At 45.6% G+C, this 25,972-nt stretch overlaps 1 protein-coding gene across 2 annotated transcripts; it reads right to left on the reverse strand.

The window, feature by feature from the left end:
* Window positions 1-948: 948 nt before the first annotated feature.
* C6H1orf146 (chromosome 6 C1orf146 homolog) lies at window positions 949-20,175 on the reverse strand. Of its 2 annotated transcripts, XM_056523154.1 has the most exons (7): window positions 19,877-20,175; window positions 18,907-19,034; window positions 14,658-14,777; window positions 13,653-13,746; window positions 8,427-8,595; window positions 3,784-3,862; window positions 949-1,203 (listed from the first exon to the last, which is right to left on the reverse strand). In XM_056523154.1, exons 3-7 carry the CDS (start codon window positions 14,724-14,726, stop codon window positions 1,099-1,101), a joined length of 516 nt encoding a protein of 171 aa, XP_056379129.1. In that variant the 5' UTR covers window positions 14,727-14,777; window positions 18,907-19,034; window positions 19,877-20,175; the 3' UTR covers window positions 949-1,098. The 2 variants fall into 2 exon arrangements, with proteins under 2 accessions (XP_056379129.1, XP_056379127.1); XM_056523152.1 differs by lacking the exon at window positions 18,907-19,034.
* Between the last annotated feature and the right edge of the window lie 5,797 nt (window positions 20,176-25,972).

The following is a 25,972-nucleotide window of genomic DNA, read 5'->3' on the forward strand; positions in this document are numbered from 1 at the left end:
AATGCTGGGAGTTGTAGTTTTGCAACAGTTGGAGGCACCCTGGTTGGGAAACACTGGTCTATGTAGTTGACAGGAGCTTCTTCAGGGTCCTGTACAGAACATGTAATGTCCTAAAAATGTAAAATGGAGCCGCCCTCACCTGGTGTCCAAAGGAGCAGCTAACTGTGGCACAGGTAAAGAGTACAGAACATATAATAGCTCCCTGTACTGTAGAGGGCGCTACCAGACACCAGTCAGTGCATACACTTCAGTAATATAGGTAAAGAGTACAGAACATGTAATACCTCCCTGTACTGTAGGGGGCGCTACCAGACTCCACTCAGTGCATACAAATCAGTAATACAGGTAAAGAGTACAGAACATGTAATACCTCCCTGTACTGTAGGGGGCGCTACCAGACATCAGTCAGTGCATACACTTCATTAATACAGGTAAAGAGTACAGAACATGTAATACCTCCCTGTACTGTAGGGGGCGCTACCAGACACCAGTCACTGCATACACTTCAGTAATACAGGGGTTTTACCAGTGAATGCCCATTCTGATTGGTCGGTTCTTTCAGCCATTGACACGTTTCACAGATCTGGACTGTCCGTAGCATTGTATGTTGAGTCTGGTTTCAACTTACAATGGTCCAGAATAGACCATTGTATGTTGAAACTATTGTATGTTGAGGCCATTGTAAGTTGAGGGATCACTGTATATCACTTAGGTGTGGTGGAGGGCTCACACCAGGTTGATTTACGATACAAAAGTGAGCGCCCCCTGTTTTCCAATTTTTTTTTCTCCCTCACAAGATTGCCATCATGGCAGTGGGACCCCCTATTGGCAGTGGCTAATCTTTCAGCAGGATAATGCCCCCCCCCCCGGACATTGCAGACATTGTTCAGGAATGAGGAATATGACAAAGATCACCAAATCGCCCCAAAAAAATCTACAGAATTTCCATTGTTGTTAAATTGTTAATATTCCCAACAATTCCACATCTATATATAAATCCATGTATACAGGGCTACATAAAGCCATCAGCCTAATTAAAGGTCATAAAGACAATTCTGCATTAACCAGTGAATCCCGGGATAAGATGCGGAGTCTCCATCACATCTCATTGAGCGCTGTCCACACTGGGCTGTTCTCTGCGATGGAGATTTTAGCCTCGAGAAGTTTTTCTTGTATAGTTTCCAGGTGAGGTTTGCAGGTAGCCTGTAATATATATGATACAGTATAGATGCACGTTCTCATGGTGCGTACAGTCTCCTCAGGTTAAAGGGGTACTCTGCTGCTCAGCGCTTGGAACAAACTGTTCCGAACGCTGGAGCCGGCAGCTCATAACGTCATAACCCCGCCTCCTAATGACATCTGGCCCCGCCCCCTCAATGCAAGTCTATGGGACTTGCATTGAGGGGGCAGGGCTATGACAGCACGAGCCCCCGGCGCTGGTTCCAGCATTCGGAACAATTTTTTTCCAAATGCTGAGCAGTGGAGTACCCCTTTAAGGATGCCCTTTCCCCCAGTATATATGGGGGAAAGGGCATCCTGTCCCCCAGTATATATGTAAATATGCCTGTCCCCCAGTATATATGTAAATAATCTGCTAACCATACGCAATAGTAGAATTCCAGCAGTCCAATATACTGGATCACGTGCTCAGGTAGGATCACAATCCTTAAAGGAGTACTCCGGCGCGCACTTTTTTCCTTTTATCCCGTCCGGGCTGCAAAATAAAAGAAAACACACTTTCTCTTACCTGCCAACGAGCCCCCGGAGCTCCGGTACAGGTGTTCGGTCCCCGGGCTGTATTCTTCTTACTTCCTGTTAGCCCGGCACGTCACACGGAGCTTCAGCCTATCACCAGCCGCAGTGATGTCCCGCCTCAGCCAGTGATAGGCTGAAGCTCCGTGTGACGTGCCGGGCTAACAGGAAGTAAGAAGAATACAGCCCGGGGACCGAACACCTGTACCGGAGCACCGGGGGCTCGTTGGCAGGTAAGAGAAAGTGTGTTTTCTTTTATTTTGCAGCCCGGACGGGATAAAAGGAAAAAAGTGTGCGCTGGACTACTCCTTTAAAATGGCATGAAGAATACTTGGCACTCATAATCGTGAAAATTTTTTGATATTTTTCAATTTCGATCAAACATCAGATTCCTGCGGAGGTCTGTGACCATGGAAACGGTCAGGTACCGTGCGTACAGAATACAGGCATGGGCGACATATAGTGTGACACTAGTGACTATAGGACGCCTGTTCCAGTATCCTGTATGCACGGTACCTGACCACTACAGGTTAAAGGGGTACTCCGCCCCTGGAACATCTTATGCCCTATCCAAAGGATTGGGGATAAGATGTCTCATCGCGGAGGTCCCGCCGCTGGGAACCCCAGACATCCGGTACACAGAGCGAATTTCGCTCCGTGACGGCTGACTGGCGATGCGGGGAGGAGGCTCGTGACGTCATGGCCATGCCCCGCTCATGACATCATGACCACGCCCCCTCAATGCAAGTCTACGGGAGGGGGCGTGACAGACAAGTCTATGGGAGTCTGTCACGCCCCCTCCCATAGACTTGTATTGAGGGGGCGTGGCCGTGATATCACGTGCCTCCGGCGCAGCACCCAATGCTCTAAACGAACGCCAGGTGCAGAAAGAAGATTGCGGGGATCCCCAGCGGTGGAACCCCCGCAATCAGACATCTTATCCCCTATCCTAGTATAAAGATAAGATGTCTAGGGCGGAGTACCCCTTCAAGCATAACGAACTTCCGTGTGAGGCCATGACACATTCCAAGGAAATGTGTTATCAGAAATATATTTTTAAGAATTTTTTTTATTTTTATTTTTTTCTTCCCCATTTTGCTTTAATTTATATTTTTAAAGGGAACCTGTCATCAGATTTTACCATATTTGATATGTGTTAACGCGTTATATGTGGTAAAATCTTCTTCTTCGCCATGTCCGAGAGATGTTCTTGCCCACAGCGTTGGTGAAGATATGAACTTTGAAAGGTGCCCCTGCCAGAACTGTAAGTAGTCCCCCTGGGCCGGAGACATCTTCTAGTCCTGTCTGTTCCAGCTGTTCCAGCCCGTGTCACTCATCTGCTCCATAAGCAGATAGAACAGAGTAGTGATGCGGGCCATGATTGGGTTATCAGTCACACTGAGGGGGCGTGGTTACAGATGGGACTAGAAGGGGATCGCTCTGCCCAGGGGACCACTTATTTTCACCATCACTGCTGGCAAGAATGTCTCCTGGGCATGGAGAGGAAGAGGATTTTATCCTATCTAATGTGGTGCCACACGTTATATATGGTAGAACCTGAGGTCAGGTTCCCTTAAATCGTGAAATCTTGCAGTTCCCATTCTGACCACTAGGCCTTAAAGTAAGCGAAGACTTCTTGTTCTGTACAGATCACTTCCCAGCGGTCTCCTCCTTATCATTAAATAAAGAGTACAGAGGAAAGGTGACCACACCAGTAGATAGATAAGACAATAGATGATGCTTACAGCTCAGCCTCCCTCTCCCTGAGGAATAATCTCTGCACAGGTCACAGAGCATGCCCAGAAACCTTTCCCATTCTAGTGAACATGGTCTGGACCAGTCTATTGTTTCCTATGTGTATGGGTCCTACTGTAAATCATCTCTAAATGCTATTCATAACAGTTCAGACAAGTCCGCCATATAACAATGTACAAAAACAAATGTATGTTTGAGTATCTTGGCGACACATTCCCTATACAGAGGCCTGAGCATTATTGTCTGGGCAGATCGGAGAGGACAGGCGACTCTTACCTTGGCTATAGTTAAGATGCTTTTCACCGTCTCCATGCTGTTATGGGCAGGAATGACTTTTAAGTTACTTCCAAGGAACCTAAGAAATAAAGAAAGTCTAAAGCCCAGGTCTACAAAATGTCGCCCTCCAGCTGCTGCAAAACTACAAATCTCAGCATGCCCTGACAGCCAACAGCTTAATATAGGGAAGATAAAATTCTCCTTGTGACAATATTTCTCTGAAAAACGCCCTTTGAATAAGAAAATACACCAAAATTGCACATAATGTGAACTGACACCAACTCATTAATGAGTCTCAGCAGTTTAGGCGTGTGGTTACTGAAGTCTAGTCAAGTGATTAGTTCAATCTTATTGTGTGAACTGTAGTGATCAGACTCCACTCACTCTCTCTGCAAAGCTAGAGGAATCATAAGAAAATCATTTCAGTGAAATCAGTGTGGCAGAAAACCTCATGCCTGCCACATCAGCTAAAACAGGTAGGCACAAGGCATACACAAGAACCTATGCTGTGCTATATCAGACTTCTTTAAAGGGGTACTCCACCACAAATATCTTATCCCCCATCTAAAGGATAGGGGATAAGATGTTACATCGCAGGGGATCCTGCCTCTAGGGACCCCCGCAATCTCGGGCGTGGCGCCCTGTCATTCGGCGCACAGAGTGAACTCCGCTCCGTGCCCGATGACTGACGATGCTGCCACCTCGCCACCCTCCCATAGAAGTGAAAGGGGGGGGGGGGGACATGGCGTGACTTCACAAACGCGGAAACTGCAAGCTTCCACATTCCTGATGCCGCCGCTGCAGACATGGAGATCGTGGGGGCTCCCAGCGGCGCGACCCCCGCGATCTAACATCTTATCCCCTATCCTTTAGATAGGGGATAAGATGTTTGCGGCAGAGTACCCCTTTACGGGTGGGTTCATACCAGATTCTTGTAGAAATTTCTTCAAATGTATAAAAATAGATTTTACTATTGCAGAATTAATTTTTAACCTCTTAATGACCATTGACATGTGTACAGATCAATGTGTTGTTAAGAGTGTATGGTGCGGACTCCTAACTCGAGCGCCCGCCATATCCGGTGGCCCCCAGCTGATTCCTGTAGCTAAGGGTCACCGCTAATAGCCAACATGCGTCTGTCGATGTAGTCGGAGGGCTTACTTCTCCTTTCTGCTTTTCTATGGCTCTGATAAAATGAACGCAGATCACACAGATCGATGGAGTTCTATGGAACTACATTGATGTGTATGAGGAATCCAAAGATTCCTCCTAAGGCTAAGTCTCCACTTGTTTTTTTGCACTGCGTTTTTAGGGATTAAAAAAACAGCTGAAAAATCGCCAGTGCAAGTGACGTCATCATGCTTTTTTTCTGGCGTTTTTCCCATTTGTGTGGAAATTGCACCTTGGCGTTTTTTTTTTTTTTGGTACCCAAAATTTCTTGGGTACCAAAAAAAAAAAAAAAAAGGATGCAGCAGTGATGGAAAATTTTTTATTAAACGCAATGTATATATTTTATTACCCAATTTTTATTATTTTTTAATAAAGTGTGTGTTTCACTTTTTTTTTTAATACACTTTTAAAAATTTTTATGTAGTAGTACTACTACTCCCAGCATGGAACACTGTTCCATGCTGGGAGTGATAGTACCTGTACTATAGACATATATCGTCCATAATATAGCAGAGAAGCAAGCGGGTCTATACATTGCTCGCCTCTCTGCACTATACTCCGGCCACTGATGTCAACAGAAATTCATATTTCCCACCCAGAGCTGTGATTGGCCGGATGGTTTCAGCCAATCACAGCTCTAAGGAAAAGATGAATGAATGAGTGGCCGGCCCGGAGTATAGTGCAAAGCAGGGATGTGAGCGATGTATACAGCCGCTCCCTCTCTGCTATAGACAGGACGATCACATCCGGTGTCAGTAGTGACATCCACTGTGATGTGTCCTTAACTGCAGGCACTACTACTCCCAACATGGAGTACACTCTGCTCCATGCTGGGAGCTGTAGTACCTGTATTAATAGACAGATCGCAGTGAGTGTAACTTCTGACACCCGCTTCAATCTGTCTATTAATGCAGGTACTACAGCTCCCAGCATGAGGAAGAGTGTGCTCCATGTTGGGAATAGTATTACCTGCAGTTATGGAAAGATCACAGCGGGTATCACTCCTGACACCTGCTGTGATCCTCCTGTATAATGTATAGAAGCAGCCGCTCTCCTATGGTCCCCTGCACGGCCGTATATATACACATGTTCCTATTTCTCATAGAGAGCTGTGATTGGCTGGAACCATCTGGCCAATCACAGCCCTGCGGGAAATATGAATAAGTGTAAATATACGTCAGGGCAGGGGACCATAGAAGAGCGTCCGCCGCATCTATATATTATACAGAAAGATCGCAGCGGGCGATCTGTCTATTAGTACAGGTAGTACTACTCCCATCATGGAACAGTGTGTTCCATGCTGGGAGTAGTAGTACTAACTAAAAAAAAATGTAAAAAATTAAAGCAAAAAAGTGAAAAACACACACAATAAATTTTTATAATTGTCGGCTACATTTTTATTTCCCCGCACACATAAATTGATCCCTGTTTAAAAAGTAATATTTTTTTTTTCAATAATATACATTTCGTTAGATACAATTTTTTCCTTCACTACTGTATATTTTTGAAAAAAAAATTTTAATGGTACCCTACGAAATTTTATTAAAAACAGCTATCTACATCACTTTTTTGGATCGCTAAAGTCCAAAAAAAAATTAAAAACCGCCTGCAAAAATGCCAAAGTTAAAATCCACATAGTGTTTTTCTTGGCGTTTTCTCACTCCCATAGACTTCTATTGGAGCAAAACGGCACAATTTTGACAAAAAACGCCGGTTTGAGGGAACTACAGCATTTTTTTTCAAAACGGCAAAGAGCGGAAAAAAATGCAGAAAAAGTGAAAAAACGCCAAAAGGATTAAAAAAACACCAAAGGGAAAAAACGCAAAGTGGAATTAGAAATTTGCGATTTCTCATTGACTTACAGCTAACATCTGGCCGCAGCGTTTTTTGACAAAAAAAAACGCCATGCGGCAAAATTGGCGTTTTTCTTTGCATTTTGCAAAAAAAAAAACAAAAAAAAAAAAAAAAAAACACAAGTGGAGACTTAGGCTAAGAGTCACATAAGGGACTAACAAAACAACACACATTAACCCCTTCCATATTAAAAGTTTAAATCTCCCTCATTTTCCATATAAAAAAAAAACATGTAAACATAATAAAAATGAACATATTAGATATCCCCGCATGCGTAATTGTCTGAACTATTAAAATATAACTTTATTTATCCTGTACGGTAAATGGCCTAACTGTAAAAAAATTTAAATACCAAACCCTAGAATTGTGTTTTTTGTATCACATCATATCCCAGAAAAAAAATGACGTAAAAAGCGATCAAAAAGTCAGAGCAATACCACAATGGTACCGATAAAAACGACAGGTGATGGCGCAAAAAAATTTGCCCTCATACAGCCCGTTAAACAAAAAAATCTATGAAAAAAGTTATAGGGATCAGGAATTTTTTTTTTTTTTAATCAGCAGTTTTGGATCTGGTTGCTGGAGTCTAGCCAGGTGATTGGTCTCATTATGTGAATTGCAGTGATAAACTCCATGCCTGCCACATCTGCTTAACAGGTAAGCACCAGGTATACACAATAACCTCTACAATATTTTCTAATAATAGCCTATGCTGCACTATGTAAGTGAAAAGAAAACCCCAGAGTGCTTTCTTTAAAAAGGGGTACTCCGGTAGAAATTTTTTTTTTTTTTTTTTTTAAATCAACTGGTGCCAGAAAGTTAAACAGATAAACAGATTTGTACATTACTTCTATTTTAAAAAAAAATCTTAATCCTTCCAGTACTTATCAGAGTAATTTTTTTATTTTTTTTTTTCATTTAAAATTTCTTTTCAATCTGACCACAGTGCTCTCTGCTGACACCTCTTTCTCTTCCATGTCAGCAAATGCCCAGAGGAGGAAAAAAAATTCCCATCCTGCTCTGGACAGTTCCTGACTTGGACAGAGGTGTCAGCAGAGAGCACTGTGGTCAGACTAGAAACAACTACACAACTTCCTGTGGAGCATACAGCAGCTGATAAGTACTGGAAGGATTAAGATTTTTAAATAGAAGTAATTTACAAATCTGTTTAACTTTCTGCCACCAGTTGATAAAAAAAAAATAAAAAAAAATTGTTTTCACTGGAGTACCCCTTTAAGGCTATATTAGCACATGATTGTTGCAGAAATAGCTTTCAGTAAGTGTGCGGTGTGTGAATTCACCATAAAAGCACCTTTCTTCTAAAGCAGTGGTTTCTAAACTGTGGCCCTCCAGCTGTTGCAAAACTACAACTCCCAGCATACCCGGACAGCCATTGGCTGTCCGGGTATGCTGGGAGTTGTAGTTTTGCAACAGCTGAAGGGATGCAGTTTGGAGACCACTGTTCTAAAGACATGGTTGAGCACCCAGAACCATTTTCTGCGCTGACCATAACGTGATAGAAACCAGATTGGAGGAATTGTCTTCTGTTGGGTTTGTGCAGCCGACATACAGATGTTGGTTTTTAGCTGGAAATATCCGATAACGTAAATTATTTTTACCTGAGCTGAATATCGTGCATTAGGTCCCATTCCTCCGGTCCGTGAAGAGCCGACACTATCACCATGAAGCTGTTTCGATGAGTAGATGCGAATTGTTGTATTTTGTCAAAGAATTCTTCTCTCTCACTGCCAGGGGCCTCCTGAGCGTTTGCCAGCAAAAATGCAATTCCTATATAAAGAGAAAAGTATAAAAAATAAAAAAAACAGCCCATAAGTCATGTAATTATGAACTATAACACATACCGTGATAATACTTACCCGGGAAAGAGATCAGCAGGATGCATTATGGGAAGAAAACAAGATGGCGGGGTCGGTGTGATGGGCAATGTTCTGCTGGACACCTTGTGTCCTGGTATCATTTGGAGGTTACTATGACACGTACCGCCTACCTAACCATTGTACAGACCAAGTCCCCCCGACTAATGGCAGCGGCCTCTATCATTAGGATAATGCACCCCCCCAAGCCACACTACATATATTGTCCAGGAATGACCCGGCCTCCAGATTCCCCAGATCTCATCCAATTGATAATATGTGGGATGTGCTGCAGAAACAAGTGACCTTCATGGATAGTGCCCCTCACACCTTACCGGATATGCTGCTGATATTGGAGGACACATCACAAGTCTGTGTTGTCCGGGCCTCAGGGGTCACATCACAGGAATATGGGTTCCGGGCCTTAGGGGGTCACATTACAAGGATATAGGGTCTGAGCCTAAGGGGGACAAATTACAAGAATATGGGGCCTCATGGTCACATCACAGGCTATAGGGTCTGGGCCTCGGGAGTCACATAACAGGGCTATGGGGTCAGGACCTCGGGGGTTACATGATGGGGCTAAAGGATCTAGGCCTCGGAGGGACACATCACAGTTCTATGGGGTCTGGCTCTTAGGGCTTTCAAATACACACAGTCAAAGGGGTATTCCAGGAATTTTTTTTTATTTGACTATGCTACAGGGGCTGTAAAGTTAGTGTAGTTCATAATATAGTGTATGTACCTGTGTGTGACGGTTTTCTCACAATTCTTCTGTGATTTTCACTCCAATATTTATTTTTACCAGCATACAAAATGACTGTTGTCTCAGGTTTTTCCCAGGTTGCAATGCGGCCGAGACCTGACTCACTAGTCAGCTGATTACAGGGAGCCTGTCTGCTTCAATGGGTGGAGCGATCACTTGGTGGGAGAAAGATCAATCTGCAACTAATGCAACAGCTGGAGGCACCCTGATTGAAAACCACAGGTCTTTTGATGGATGCAGCTCATTTATGTTTCAATGGGTGGGGTGGCTGATGCGTGGGAGGGGAGGAAGATGAAAAGTCAAAGTTCACAAAAAGCTAGCCACAGTGTTATGGTAATCTCACAACATAGCTATTTATCTCCAAGACAAGCGCAGATCCTTCCTAAGCATGTCCATTACTGTCTGCCAGGTACCTACTAAAATCACCTTATGGTGGAGAACCCCTTTAAGATACAAGCACTCCAATGGTTAAGTACTGCACAAGTCGACAGGCACTTAGTTCTGCTACACAACCTCTTTACTGCAATATTTCAACAAGCGTACCTGGACTGTGAGGTATGCACGGCTAGACATGCATACCTCACAACTTTTGCGCATAGCAAATAGGTACAACCCACTCCCCTGACCACACCCTCAGCCACACCCCAAACCACACCCAGTCACGCCCTAACCACGCCTAATCTGACCACCTATAACTTTTTCATTTTTCCATATACGGGGCTGTATGAGGGCTCATTTTTTGTGCCGTGGCCGGTTGTTTTTTTTTTTAGTACCACGTTTGTTTATATTTGACTTTTTGATAGCTTTTTTATAAATTTTGTGGTGTGACTAAAAAGCAGCAATTCTGTATTTTTTTAAAAAAAATATTACGTTTACGCCGTACGCCGGAGGGGATCATTAACATATTTTGATAGATCGGACAGTTAAGCATGCTGCGATACCAAATATGTTTAATTATTATTCTTTATGCTTTTTTGAGTAAAATAGGGAAAAGGGGTGATTTAAATTTTTATGGGGGGGGGGGGGATATTTTTCACATTTTTTTTTAAACTCATTATGTCCCCATAGGGGACTATTTATAGCAATCATTAGATTGCCAACACTCTTCAGTGCTTTGCATAGGGTATGTCACTGATCAGTACTATTGGCGATCTTCTGCTCTGGTCTGCTGGAAGGCAGATCAGTGCAGAAGACAACGGGAGACAGACGGAGGCAGGTAAGGAAACCTCTGGCCGCCATCTTAGCTGATCTGATCCCAGCGGCCGTGCTGTGGGCGATGAGATCAGCTGTAACAATATCCGAACTGCCGCAGATTCCTTGATCTGTATTGATCACAACATCTGAGGGGTTATGTCGCCAGCACTGCTGTACAGGATGTAAATGAACGTCGTGGTGTGTGAAGTACCAGCTCACCAGGACATACATTAAAAGGTAAACTGTCATATGTTTGCTCCCGCACTAACCACATGTACTGATTGATAGTGCGAGAGATGCTGATTCCTATGATCCCTACCTTGGCCGGATCCGCCCGGCCGTTCGCCCGTAATCTTAGTTTTAGTATGTGGAAATCTGGCTGTTAATGGCATGGGCGGGGTTTCTGTAGCTTAACTGGCACTGACGTCAGCGCCGCCCGTCCGCAGCGCCGGCCACTTATGAGTATTCATCCCCCCTCCCTCCAGCTCTCCCTCTCTTTGTCGCTCCTAACTGTAGGGGGGGGGGGGGGCTTGAATATTCATAAGCAGACGGCACTGCGGACGGGCGGCACTGACGTCAGTGCCAGTTAAGCTACAGAAACCCCGCCCATGCCAGTTTTCGACATATAATAAAACTAAGATTACAGGCGAACGGCCGGGTGGATCCGGCCAAGGTAGGGATCATAGAAATCAGTGTCTCCCGCACTGTCAATCATTACCTGTGGTTAGTGAGGGAGCAAACATGTGACAGTTTTCCTTTAATGTACGTGGTCGTTAAGGGGTTAAAGAGTATTAGTTGCCCTTACCAACCATATCCCTGTTTTTTTGTTTTTTTTTGCTGCAGCCATAATTTTTTTTACCTAAAATGCACTCTAGCTGCACCTGTCAATCACTGTCTGATGATCCTGGTGATGTTGGAGGAGGCTGCAGCTCAGCGGATACAGCGTCCAGTGGCACAGACAGTACCCACCCCCCGGACTCTCCCTGGACCCTCCCCAGGCTCCATGCACGAATGTTTCAATGAGATTTATACTTCCCAGCTTTACAAGAAAAGTGTGCAGAGCCGGTAAATTTAACATATAAGCGGGACGGAAGGAAAGCAGGAAATGACCACGAAAACAGGACATTCCCGCTCAATACGGGCCAGTTGGGAGGTAGGCAAGTGCTGACATCACTCACCGAAGTTACTCACAGACTCAGTCACTTTCTCATTCACTTTTTTCTTTATTTCAGTTTCACAACTTCACATTTGGTAGCAATAAACTTCATACAACAGATGTCCGATCATATGCAGGTCAGATGGACAAAGACCTGCGCGTGGCAGGAAGGAGCACAGGGGCATAAGATACGACATCTGTTTATCGCTCCCAAATGTGAAGTTGTGAAACTGAAATCAAGAAAAAAGTGAATGAGAAAGTGACTGAGTCTGTGAGTAACTTCGCTGAGTGATGTCTGCACAAGCCTAGCCAAAGTCACATACGCTTGTTGAAATATTGTCAGGGTCTTAGGGGACATATTTCAGGGCTATGAGGTCTGGGCCTCGGGGGTCACATCACAGGGCTATGGGGTCTGGGCCTAAGGGGTCACATCATAGGGCTATGGGGTCAGCTCCTCGGGGCTCACATCACAGGGCTATGGGGGGTCTGGGCCTCGACGATCACATCACATGGCTATGGGGTCTGGGCCTCGGGGGTCACATCACAGGGCTATGGGGTCTGGGCCTCGGGGGTCACATCACAGGGCTATGAGGTCTGGGCCTCGGGGGTCACATCACAGGGCTATGGGGGGTCTGGGCCTCGAGGATCACATCACATGGCTATGAGGTCTGGGCCTCGGGGGTCACATCACAGGGCTATGGGGTCTGGGCCTAAGGGGGTCACATCATAGGGCTATGGGGTCTGGACCTCTGGGGTCACATCACAGGGCTATGAGGTCAGCTCCTCGGGGGTCACATCACAGGTCTATGAGGTCAGCTCCTCGGGGGTCACATCACAGGTCTATGGGGTGTCTGGGCCTCGGGGATCACATCACATGGCTATGGGGTCCGGGCCTCAGGGGTCACATCACAGGGCTATGGAGTCTGGGCCTCGGGGGTCACATCACAGGGCTATGGGGTCTGGGCCTCGGGGGTCACATCACAGGGCTATGGGGTCCGGGCCCCGGGGGTCACATCACAGGGCTATGGAGTCTGGGCCTCGGGGGTCACATCACAGGGCTATGGAGTCTGGGCCTCGGGGGTCACATCACAGGGCTATGGAGTCTGGGCCTCGGGGGTCACATCACAGGGCTATGGAGTCTGGGCCTCGGGGGTCACATCACAAGGCTATGGGGGGTCTGGGCCTCGGGGGTCACATCACAGGGCTATGGAGTCTGGGCCTCGGGGGTCACATCACAGGGCTATGGGGTCCGGGCCTCGGGGGTCACATCACAGGGCTATGGGGTCAAACCTTAAGTGAACTCAACAATATTATGCAGTTATAAGCGATTTTGCTTAAAAAAAAATAAAAAATAAAGATCAGTTGGTTGTCTGCACATTTAGGGTCTATTCACACGTACAGTATTCTGCGGAGATTTGATGTGTTCAGTTTACATTGAAATCTGCAGCAGGAAATCCTGCGCGTCAAATCTGCCCAGAATACTGTACGTGTGAATAGACCATAAGGGTTTCCGTGAGCAGAATTCCGCGAGTGAAATTCCGCACAGTGAACGTTAGCATCTGTGTGAATGGGTCTCCGCGAGACCCGTTCACACTGTGGAATGTCAGCGGCGGACAATTCCGCCGCTGAAATTGTTCCGCGCAAAGAAAAAACATGTTCATTCTTTGCGCGGAAGTCCGCGAGCACTGTATAGCCATCAATGGTAACGGCGCAGTGCCACGCGGTCCTACCGCCGCCGCTGGCTGCCAGACTAAATCTCCGCTCACGGAATTCAGCAAGCAGAGAATCAGCTACAAATCCGTAGTGTGAACATACCCTAAATCTCTGTGACCATATATGCAATAAATTCACCTACCAGAAAGAGGAAAAATGATAGAATCTCTCTGCACGGACTGTGAAACTCGTATTTTATGGCATTGACTGCGCAGAGAAACGACCACCTCATGATCCTGGAGAAAAATCAGAAAAGCAGCAAGAAAAGAGACGTTCTGTCAATCATCTTAAGTCATAACTAAATGGCAGATGATGTCTTAAAGGGGTAGTCCAGTGGTGAAAAACTTATCCCCTATCCTAAGGATAGGGGATAAGTTTGAGATCGCGGGGGGTCCGACCGCTGGGGCCCCCTGCGATCTCTCTGTACAGGGGCCAGGCTCTCCGACCAGATAGCGGGTGTCTACCCCAGCACGAAGTGGCGGCCGACACGCCCCCTCAATACATCTCTATGGCAGTGCCGGAGATTGCTGAAGGCAGCGCTTCGGCTCTGCCATAGAGTTGTATTGAGGGGGCGTGTCGGACGCCGCTTCGTGCCGAGGTCGACACGCCCCCTTCCCGCGGGCTCTCGGGGCTCCGTAAAGGAGATCGCAGGGGGCTCCAGCAGTCGGACCCCCCGCGATCTGCAACTTATCCCCTATCCTTAAGATAGGGGATAAGTTGTTTACCACTGAGTCACCACTGGACTACTCCTTTAAGGTTGGTAACAGAATAACCTCTTCAGTATCTGATATAATACATCTGCAGCTAAATGATATATCTTTATTCAGCATTAGAAAAAACAGAACTGATTTCTCAAAAAAAAAAAAAAAAAAACAGCGCCATCCCTGTCCTCAGGTTGTGTGTGGTATTAAAACTCACTTTTTTTTTTTTTAAAGTAAATGGAGCTAAACTGTAATACCGCACACAACCTGAGGACAGAGGGGCACTGTTTTATTATTATTATTATTATTTTTTTTTGGAAGAACGCAGCAGTGTTATTCTAATCCATGATTGCGGCGCAAACCCGAAACTTGCGGGTAATCCTCCCATGTGAACGTACTCTTAAGAAATAAGATAAATGTGAGAAACCCTCAGGATCACCCAATACCTGCAGAGAACTGCTCACGATCACGGTGATGCGCCAATCCTCTACCGTTTTTGCATCCTGAGCCGCCATTGTTTGCGATTCTGGTCTGGTGGAGGACGTGGACTCAAAAGACAGAAACAACTATTACCAAGAAATAAATATAAAATTGTTCACCATAAGTTACATCTCTGTCTTGTGATCAGACAACAACCTAATAAGAGGTTCTGCAGCAGCTGCAATAGTTATTTAAGCAAAACTACATTCTTGGAGTTTTAGTTTGACAACAGCTGGAGGCACCCAGGTTGGGAAGCATTGCACTACATAAACTTGTGCTGACATTACAGGCCTCACATAAAAGAGAATTGCGCTACCTAAGACTACATCAAATACATACAATGAGCCTCATACTATTGTTTCCATTAACATTTTTGTAAAAAAAAAAAAAAAAAAACACAAGGGGAAATTTATTTCACTGTATTCAAAAACGTTGTCAAGTTTAGAAAATGTTCTGACAATATGTCCCTTTCTGCTTATACAAACAACAAAAATCGTGGTCTCAGATGGCTGGAGGTGCTCTACCCCAAATGCTGTTGTGCATTTATACTGGGGGAGCAGATCCTGCCCTTGTGGTCCGTTGCTAGGGGCGATCCCCAGCATAATAATGCATACAATGGAGGATGCCTGCAGCGGACTACAAGTGCCACAATAGAATCCTACACCAGATAGATGGTGCGGATGTGTAACAATTAGAATAATATAATACAGGAATATGGGTCACTCCTGTGGTCGATGTATACAGTGACATTATCCCTCAACACTGATGGTAAAACTGAGACATTCGCCAGTGTATCCTTATATGAAGGACACACCGGAGCCCGCACACCAATGCCAAGGTTTCTAAAAATGGCGCGGGACCTAACGCTAATCCTACCTGTGCGTGATAAGCAAAACAGGGGCCAGTGGGTAATTACAGCAGCATTAGACCGACTCACAGCCTCCTCCCAGTTCCCTCCAGTGTGACTGAGCACATACAATGGGAGGGGGAGAGAGGCTACAAGCCCCACCTGAGATGGCTGATATAGGTGCCGGCCTCACAGGTGCTACCCTAATGCTGCCTGGAAGATATTCAAGGCACATTAACTATATATGCTTATATTCAAGAAATGTGGACGTTCAAAGGGGTACTCCGGTGGAAAACTTTTTTTTTTAAATCAACTGGTGCCAGAAAGTTAAACAGATTTGTAAATTACTTCTATTAAGAAATCTTAATCCTTCTAGTACTTATTAGCTGCTGTATGCTACAGAGGAAATGCTTTTCTTTTTGGATTTCTCTTCTGTCACGACCACAGTGCTCTCTGGTGACATCTCTGTCCATTTTAGACACTGTCCAGAGCAGCATATATTTGCTATTAGGGCTGGGCGGTATGACCAAAAATGTGTATCACGGTATTTTTGTACATTATGGCGGTTCCACGGTATTCAACGGTATTTACCCCCCCCCCACCCAATTATCATCATGTGATGGGCGCAGCTCTGCCCCCCAACGTCCCCCCCCCCACATCGGTTTATCAGCCCAGCACGGCACCCCACTTCGGGGGACTAATCGTATGTCACCCGCGAGCGCTGCTTCTCCCCCCCCCCCCCTGCCAAATAATTATCAGCCGCTGCGCTGTACTTTGTATTCCTGTGCCTGGGTTGCAAATATTAAAAAACAAACTTTAACTTACCTTCGTCCTCCGTTCCCCCGTTGCTAAGGAACCGGCCTCACTGTCCTCACTGGCATCGCTGCGGTCGGTGATAGGCTGAAGGATCTGTGACGTTCCCATCCCCAGGACCGCAGCAAGAACAGCTGAGAACAGTGAGGCCGATTCCTTAGCAACGGGGGAACGGAGGACGAAGGTAAGTTAAAGTTTGTTTTTTAATATTTGCAGCCCGGGCACAGGAATACAAAGTACAGCGCAGCGGCTGATAATTATTTGGCAGGGGGGGGAGGGACTCTCCGATGTGGGGTGCAGCGCTGGGCTGATAAACCTGCAAAGGAGAAGCAGAACAGCGCCTGCGGGTGACACATGATTAGTTAGGTGACAGCGTGCTGCGGCTGATAATTCATTAATTCAAGTGGGGGAGAGGCCCAACCGGTATTGCGGTATGGCCAAAATTCATATCGTGCAGGAAAAAAAATTTGGTATTCGGTATGAACCGATATACCGCCCAGCCCTATTTGCTATGGGGATTTTCTCCTGCTCTGGACAGTTCCAAAAATGGACAGCAGAAATCAGCAGAGAGCACTGTGGTCGTGACAGAAGAGAAATCAAAAAAGAAAAGAATTTCCTCTATAGTATACAGTCCCTAAAAAGTACTGGAAGGATTAAGATTTTTTTAATAGAAGTAATTTACAAATCTGTTTAACTTTCTGGCACCAGTTGATTTAAAAAAAAAAAAGTTTTCCACGGGAGTACCCCTTTAAGATTTTTTTCCCAATCTGAGTCATTTATGAAATTTCTTCACCCTGTTTCGGTGTCTTTTTAAAGTTTTAAAACTTTGGGGCAATTTGATGCAAAAGTTTAAAGGGGTACTCCGCTGCTCAGCGTTTGGAGCAAACGGAGCCGGCGCCAGGAGCTTGTGATGTCATAGCCCAGCCCCCCTCGTGATGTCATGCCCCGCCCCTCAATGCAAGTCTATGGGAGGGGACGTGACGGCTGTTACGCCCCCTCCCATAGACTTGCATTGAGGGGGCAGGGTGTGACATCATGAGGCGGGCGGGGCTATGACATCACGAGGTCCCAGCTCCAGTTTGTTCCAAATGCTGAGCAGCGGCGTACCCCTTTAAAGATGTGTGGAACCCTGTTTATACATATGATGGAAAAAAGTAAATAAAAATTTACTACGAAAGGGTGAAAAAGGGAAATCATAGAACTGGCCCAAAATGTTACTAAGGTCACCGTCACATCACGTTTTTCTCGTAGGTTGCCAGTATGGAAATATTGGCCGTCATTTACTAAGCTAAAACCCGCTAGTTTTTATCGTTTTTTTCCAAGTTATTTTGGTGCAGTGTTTCTGAGACATGCCCTAATTTACTAATGTAAACCCGACATGTGTTGTCGGGTTGTGCGCCAGATACTGGCCCATTGTGCCAGAATGTGCGCCATTAAAAAAAAAACCTGACTAAGGGTGCGTTCACACGCTATTTGTTTTTGCGTATTTGAAAGGGGGCGGGCTTTTCTCGGCTGTCCGCAGCAGATTTTCCACGGAGGAATTTACGCTGCGGAAAATCCGCCGCAAGTCCCATTGAAGTCAGTAGGGACTCCGGCAGATTTTACGCTGCGGAAATTCAGCTGCGGAAAATCTGCTGCGGACAGTCGAGAAGAGCCCGCCCCTTTTCAAATATGCAGTGGAAAACCTGCAAGAACAAATAGCGTGTGAATGCACCCTAATTCTCAATTTTTCTGAGAAAAGCAAAAAAACGCAAAATGTAGGGAAAAGTGCAAAAATTTTGGGACACCTTAGTAAATACCATGGAAATTTTTTTTAGGGAATTAAAACCCACAAAGAAAACTACACAACACTCTTAGTAAATCGGGGCCAGTGTGCGATAGGAAAATCCAACTAACCCGACATTGCATTGTGAAAAGTCAAGAAAGGGGCGTGATCTGTCGCAAATTGGGCATGACTGGCCAAAAAAGGGGTGTGGTTTCACAACCAGACCTATTTACTATTGAATTCACAGAAAATCCTGTGAATAAATGGCTGGAAGTTTCCACCTAGAAAAAAGTTGGTCAGAAAATGTTCCCGACTTGTAAATCTGTGATCCCAATAGTAAATAGAGAGGAATCCTACAACATTTCACACTCGTAAAAACCCAACACTCTTATTTATCAAGCTCTGTAGTGGTCTTTTTTTTTTGCGTACCTCGCATCTCTGTGTGCGTGTGCTACTTTTCGATATGTCATGTGTCTCTTAAATTTTGCTTACCTCTATGCATTTAAAAAAAAAAAAAATTCCGTACGTAGCGAGTTTTTTTTCTTGACTTTTTTTTGCAGTGGTCGTACATTTATCAACTGCGATAGTCGCAATATAAGCAAATTAAGTCGCATCTGTGTTTTTAACTTGCAACACTATTCCAGCCCCTAGCTTGCTTATGGAAAGTGCATACCACCATTAAAAATCTTCTTTTAATACTCTGCTACGCGCACACACACTTACTCACCAACACACACTTACTCACACACGCTTACACTCTACTACAGGATCTTACAAAAAAGAAACTTACCTATCCCAGCCAACAGCTTACTGTTCGAGCACTGTGCGAGCCGCGGTGACGTGATCTCCCGCTGCCAGCGCGATGATGTGACGTCATCGCGACGCTGTGCTGTGGATTGCGTCCGTGCAGCTCACAAGCTGCAAGCAAAGAGCAAGCAGCGTGAGAAAGGTGGGTAAATGGTGGAGCTCCCCCATGCTAGAGTACAGGGGTGTGGGCAGCAATCTCGGAGGGGAGCAATCGCCCCTCCCCCCCCACCCTGGATCCGCAACTGTCCCCTCCATTACTGTGCATTATTCCTGCACATTCCACCTCCCCTCTACATTACTATTCCTCATCCAAGCGGAACCTGTCCATAACCCGCATCGACAAACCCCAAAACAGTCGGCTAACATAAGTCGTATTGACCCCCCTGAGCCGCTGTCTTCCTGGGTCGCACATAAGCAAAAGTGTGTTAAAAAAATTGTCATATAAAAGCCATATGTTTGAAAAGAATGATAAATCTCCTTCTTAGTAAATGAGGCCCAGCATCTGCGCCATGTCTGCGCCAGGAAAATCCGACAAACCCGACATTGCATTGTTAAAAAATGCCGAAAAATGGGCGAGGTCTGTCGTAAAGGGGCCAAGGTCAGCCCAAAAAGGGCGTGGTTTCGCAACCCAACCTATTTATTATTGAATTCCCAGAAAATTTGTGAATAAATGGCCGGAAATTTCCACCTAGAAAATGTTCTTGTGAATCCCCATAGTAAATAGAGAGGAATCCTGCAGGTCTGAAATAACATTTCACAATACAAACCCGACATTATTAGAAAGGCCATTGACTTTAATAGACTGGGCAGGACCCAAAGACATTTTAGGATACACGTTTTAACAGATATATCAGTGTTTCCCAACCAGTGTGCCTTCAGCTGTTGCCAAACTACAACTCCCAGCCCTGGTCTAGACAGGAGGCCCCTGGTTGGAAGCACTGGGTTATACAGACCTTCACCTCACAGGACTTGTTCCTACTATTTGCAGGCTTCTCCTCTCCACAGGGAGCAGTAGGCCCGGTCGCTATGGTTACCCCTGATCTACAGTTCAGTCAGGAGATGCCATACTTCATGTGGTGAGTAAAAGAGGCGACATATTCATTGTCCCATCATACATAACAGCACTAGAAGGGTATATAACAAAAAACACTTATACAAAACAATTTCCATGTATAATAATATCCATATACAGTAACCAAATAACATAGAAACATAGAATGTGTCGTCAGGAGAACCATTCCGCCCATCTAGTCTGCTCAATATTCTGAATACTATGAAAAGTCTAAGGGGGAGATGTATCAAAACCCGTCCAGAGGAACAGATGCCGAGTCGCCCATAGCAACCAATCAGATTGATTCTTTCATTTTTCAAAGGCCTGGTTAAAAGTGAAAGAAGCGATCTGATTGGTTGCTATGGACAGCTGGGACACTTTTCCTCTGGACAGGTTTTGATAAATCTCCCCCTTAGTCCCTACTTTATATTGAGGATATCAATCTTTATCTTATACTAGCTGAGTACCCGGCGTTGCCCAGTTTTTCCTTCTTAATCCTTGTTGGGGAGGAAAATCAACAAAGGAGGAAGCTTTTGACTTCATATCCCAACCCTATATCCCGTCCCCATTTCCCGACCTCATATCCCGTTCTCATATCCTGACCTCCTATATCCCGTTCTCATATCCCGTTCTCATATCCCATTCTCATATCCCGTTCTCATATCCTGTCCTCATATCCCGTTCTCATATACCTTCCTCATATCCTGTTCTCATATGCCGTCCTCCTATCCCGACCTCCTATATCCCGTCCTCATATCTCGACCTCATATCCCGTTCTCATATACCTTCCTCATATCCTGTTCTCATATGCCGTCCTCCTATCCCGACCTCCTATATCCCGTCCTCATATCTCGACCTCCTATCCCGACCTCCTATCCCGTCCTCCTATCCTGTCCTCATATTCCGTCCACATATCCCGACCTATCCCGTCCTCCTATCTTGACCTCTTATCCCGTCCTCATATCTCGACCTCATCTCCCGACCTCCTATCCCATCCTCATATCCTGTCCTCATATTCTGTCCTTATATCTCAACCTCATAACCCATCCTCATACCTCGACCTCATATCCCGTCCTCATATCCCGTCATTATATCCCGACCTCCTATCTCGTCCTCCTATCTCGACCTCATATCCTGTCCTCATATCCCATCCTCATATCCTGACCTCATATCTCGACCTCCTATCCCGTCCTCATATCCTGACCCCATATCTCGTCCAGGCTTTGTGAGATGGGGCGTGGCTTGCACATTCACCAGGAGATGCAGAGCGGAGCTTGTGGAGTAAGGTACTAGAAGTCCCATTTACTCGCATGGGACTTGAAACAAAAACCCATCTTTTATGTAAGGGTGTAGGTAAGGGTTAATTTAACTATCACATATTTTTAGTTGACATATAAGTAATATGTGACCAAGTATTATGGAAATATCTCCAGCCGTACAGAAGTTATGTGGGAACATACATTTTCCATAGATTTGCATGGGACTTTAAACAAAAACCCCGACCCTCACAAATGGGGGTAGTTAAGGGTTAAATTAACTATCCTATATTTTTAGTGGACATATAAGTAACATGTGACCAAGTATTATCGAAATATCTCCAGCCATTTAGAAGTTATGCAGTAACATATATTTCCCATAGACTTGTTTGGGACTTTAAACTAAAACCCTGACCCTGGCAAATGGGGTTGAGTAAGGGTTAAATTACTTATCCTATGTTTGTTGGTGACATATAAGTAACATGTGACCAAGTGTAATGTTAATATCTTTAGCCGTTTGGACGTGATGCTGGAACATACACACATATACACACACATATATACACATACATACATATATACATACATATTGAGTTTTATATATATGTAGATGTACAGTCATGGCCATAAATGTTGGCCCCCCTGGAATTTTTCAAGAAAATTGAGTATTCCTCCCAGAAAAGGATTGCAGTAACACATGATTTGCTATACACATGTTTATTCCCTTTGTGTGTATTGGGACTAAACCAAAAAAGGGAGGAAAAAAAGGAAATTGGACATAATGAGGGATATTTATCAAAACCTGTGCAGAGGAAAAGTTGCCCAGTTGCCCATAGCAACCAATCAGCTCGCTACTTTCATTTTAAAAAGGGCCTGTGCAAAATGAAAGAAGCGATCTGATTGGTTGCTATGGTCAACTGGGCAACTTTGCCTCTGCACAGATTTTGATAAATCTCCCCAAATGTCACCAAACTCCAAAAAAGGGCTTGACAAAATTATTGGCCCCTTTCAAAATTGTGGAAAAATAAGATTGTTTCAAGCATGTGATGCTCCTTTATACTCACCTGGGGCAAGTAACAGGTGTGGGCAATATAAAAATCACACCTGAAAGCAGATAAAAAGGAGAGAAGTTCACTTAGTCTTTGCATTGTGTGTCTGTGTGTGCCACACTAAGCATGGACAACAGAAAGAGGAGAAGAGAACTGTCTGAGGACTTGAGAACCAAAATTGTGGAAAATTATCAACAATCTCAACGTTACAAGTCCATCTCCAGAGATCTAGATTTGTCTTTGTCCACAGTGCGCAACATTATCAAGAAGTTTGTAACCCATGGCACTGTAGATAATCTCCCTGGGCTTGGATGGAAGAGAAAAATAGATGAAAGGTGTCAATGCAGGATAGTCCGGATGGTGGATAAGCAGCCCCAAACAAGTTCCAAAGATATTCAAGCTGTCCTGGAGGCTCAGGGAGCATCAGTGTCAGTGCAAACTATCAGTCGACATTTAAATGAAATGAAACGCTATGCAGGACCCCACTGCTGACACAGAGACATAAAAAAGCAAGACTACATTTTACCAAAATGAACTTGAGTAACCAAAATCCTTCTGGGAAAACATCTTGTGGACAGATGAGACCAAGATACATCTTTTTGGTGAAGCCCATCATTCTACTGTTTACCGAAAACGGAATGAGGCCTACAAAGAAAAGAACACAGTACCTACAGTGAAATATGGGGGAGGTCGGTGATGTTTTGGGTTGTTTTGCTGCCTCTGGCACTGGGGGCCTTGAATGTGTACAAGACATCATGAAATCTGAGGATTACCAATGGATTTTGGGTCGCACTGTACAGCCCAGTGTCAGAAAGCTGGGTTTGTGTCAGAGATCTTGGATCTTCCAGCAGAACAATGACCCCAAACATACGTCAAAAAGCCCCAGAAATGGATGGAAACAAAGCGCTGGAGAGTTCAGAAGTGTCAGCAATGAGTCCAGATCTAAATCCCATTGATCACCTGTGGAGAGATCTTATAATTACTGTTGGGAAAAGGCGCCTTCCAATAAGAGACCGGGAGCAGTTTGTAAAGGAAGAGTGGTCCAACATTCCGGCTGAGAGGTGTAAGAAGCTTATTGATGGTTATAGGAAGAGTGGTCCAACATTCCGGCTGAGAGGTGTAAGAAGCTTATTGATGGTTATAGGAAGAGTGGTCCAACATTCCGGCTGAGAGGTGTAAGAAGCTTATTGAAGACACTGATTTCAGTTATTTTTTCCAAAGGGTGCGCAACCAAATATTAAGTTAAGGGGCCAATAATTTTGTCCAGACCATTTTTGGAGTTTGGTGACATTATGTCCAATTTGTTTTTTTCCTCCTTTTTTGGTTTAGTTCCAATACACACAAAGGGAATAAACATGTGTATAGCAAAACCTGTGTTACTGCAATCCTTTTCTGTGAGAAATACTTCATTTTCTTTTCTGTATATATATGAGAACAGATCCAGCAGTCAGTCGTGTGTGTGTGTATATATATATATGTCACGATGCCGGCTGGCAGGTAGTGGATCCTCTGTGCCAGAGAGGGATTGGCGTGGACCGTGCTAGTGGATCGGTTCTAAGTCACTACTGGTTTTCACCAGAGCCCGCCGCAAAGCGGGATGGTCTTGCTGCGGCGGTAGTGACCAGGTCGTATCCACTAGCAACGGCTCAACCTCTCTGACTGCTGAAGATAGGCGCGGTACAAGGGAGTAGACAGAAGCAAGGTCGGACGTAGCAGAAGGTCGGGGCAGGCAGCAAGGATCGTAGTCGGGGGCAACGGCAGGAGGTCTGGAACACAGGCTAGGAACACACAAGGAAACGCTTTCACTGGCACAATGGCAACAAGATCCGGCGAGGGAGTGAAGGGGAAGTGAGGTATAAATAGGGAGTGCACAGGTGAACACACTAATTGGAACCACTGCGCCAATCAGCGGCGCAGTGGCCCTTTAAATCGCAGAGACCCGGCGCGCGCGCGCCCTAGGGAGCGGGGCCGCGCGCGCCGGGACAGGACAGACGGAGAGCGAGTCAGGTACGGGAGCCGGGATGCGCATCGCGAGCGGGCGCCACCCGCATCGCGAATCGCATCCCGGCTGGAGACGGTATCGCAGCGCACCGGGTCAGTGGAGCTGCCCGGAGCGCTGCGGTAGCGAGAGAGAAGCGAGCGCTCCGGGGAGGAGCGGGGACCCGGAGCGCTCGGCGTAACAGTACCCCCCCCCTTGGGTCTCCCCCTCTTCTTAGAGCCTGAGAACCTGAGGAGCAGACTTTTGTCTAGGATGTTGTCCTCAGGTTCCCAGGATCTCTCTTCAGGTCCACAGCCCTCCCAATCCACCAAAAAGAACCTTTTTCCTCTGACCGTCTTGGAGGCCAGTATCTCTTTCGCTGAGAAGACGTCAGAAGAACCGGAGACAGGAGTGGGAGAAACTAACTTGGGAGAGAAACGGTTGATGATGAGTGGTTTAAGAAGAGAGACATGAAAGGCATTAGGAATACGGAGAGAAGGAGGAAGAAGAAGTTTGTAAGAGACAGGATTAATTTGGCACAAGACTTTGAAAGGACCAAGATAGCGTGGACCCAGTTTGTAACTGGGGACACGAAAGCGGACATATTTAGCGGAGAGCCATACCTTGTCTCCGGGAGCAAAAATGGAGGGAGCTCTTCTTTTCTTATCGGCAAACTTTTTCATGCGAGATGAAGCCTGTAAAAGAGAATTTTGGGTCTCTTTCCATATGGTGGAAAGATCACGAGTCACTTCATCTACAGCGGGCAAACCAGAGGGCAAGGGAGTAGGGAGGGGGGGAAGAGGGTGACGGCCGTACACCACGAAAAATGGGGATTTGGAGGAAGATTCAGAGACTCTAAAGTTATACGAGAATTCGGCCCATGGTAGAAGATCTGCCCAATCATCCTGGCGGGAGGAAACAAAATGTCGTAAATAATCACCCAAGACCTGGTTAATTCTTTCTACTTGTCCATTGGATTGAGGATGATATGCAGAAGAAAAGTTTAATTTAATCTTGAGTTGTTTACAGAGAGCCCTCCAGAATTTTGACACGAATTGGACGCCTCTATCCGAGACTATCTGTGTGGGCAACCCGTGAAGACGAAAAATGTGTACAAAAAATTGTTTAGCCAACTGAGGCGCTGAAGGAAGACCAGGAAGAGGGATGAAATGTGCCATTTTGGAGAATCGATCAACGACCACCCAAACAACAGTGTTGCCACGGGATGGGGGTAGGTCAGTAATAAAATCCATACCAATCAGAGACCAAGGCTGTTCGGGGACAGGCAGAGGATGAAGAAAACCAGCGGGCTTCTGGCGAGGAGTCTTATCCCGGGCACAGACAGTGCAGGCTCGCACAAAGTCCACGACATCAGTCTCCAGAGTCGGCCACCAATAGAAGCGAGAGATGAGTTGCACAGATTTCTTGATGCCTGCATGACCTGCGAGATGGGAGGAGTGACCCCATTTGAGGATTCCAAGGCGTTGGCGTGGAGAGACGAAGGTCTTTCCTGGAGGAGTTTGCCTGATGGAGGCTGGAGAAGTGGAAATCAGGCAGTCAGGAGGAATGATGTGTTGCGGAGAGAGTTCAACTTCCGAGGCATCCGAGGAACGAGAGAGAGCATCGGCCCTAATGTTCTTATCGGCAGGCCGAAAGTGAATTTCAAAATTAAATCGGGCAAAGAACAGAGACCACCTGGCCTGGCGAGGATTCAG

The sequence above is a fragment of the Hyla sarda genome, chromosome 6 (assembly GCF_029499605.1).
Source record: "Hyla sarda isolate aHylSar1 chromosome 6, aHylSar1.hap1, whole genome shotgun sequence".
Taxonomy (NCBI): Eukaryota; Metazoa; Chordata; class Amphibia; order Anura; family Hylidae; genus Hyla; species Hyla sarda.

What these genes read in the sequence shown, in the direction of transcription:
- C6H1orf146 (XM_056523152.1), bottom strand. Translation starts at nt 14,726, where the DNA reads ATGGCGGCTCAGGATGCAAAAACGGTAGAGGATTGGCGCATCACCGTG. An exon ending in ATGCACGATATTCAGCTCAG is followed by an intron (nt 3,863 to 8,426) that starts GTAAAAATAATT and finishes TTTATTTCTTAG; the next exon opens with GTTCCTTGGAAGTAACTTAA. An exon ending in GCATCTTAACTATAGCCAAG is followed by an intron (nt 1,204 to 3,783) that starts GTAAGAGTCGCC and finishes TATATATTACAG; the next exon opens with GCTACCTGCAAACCTCACCT.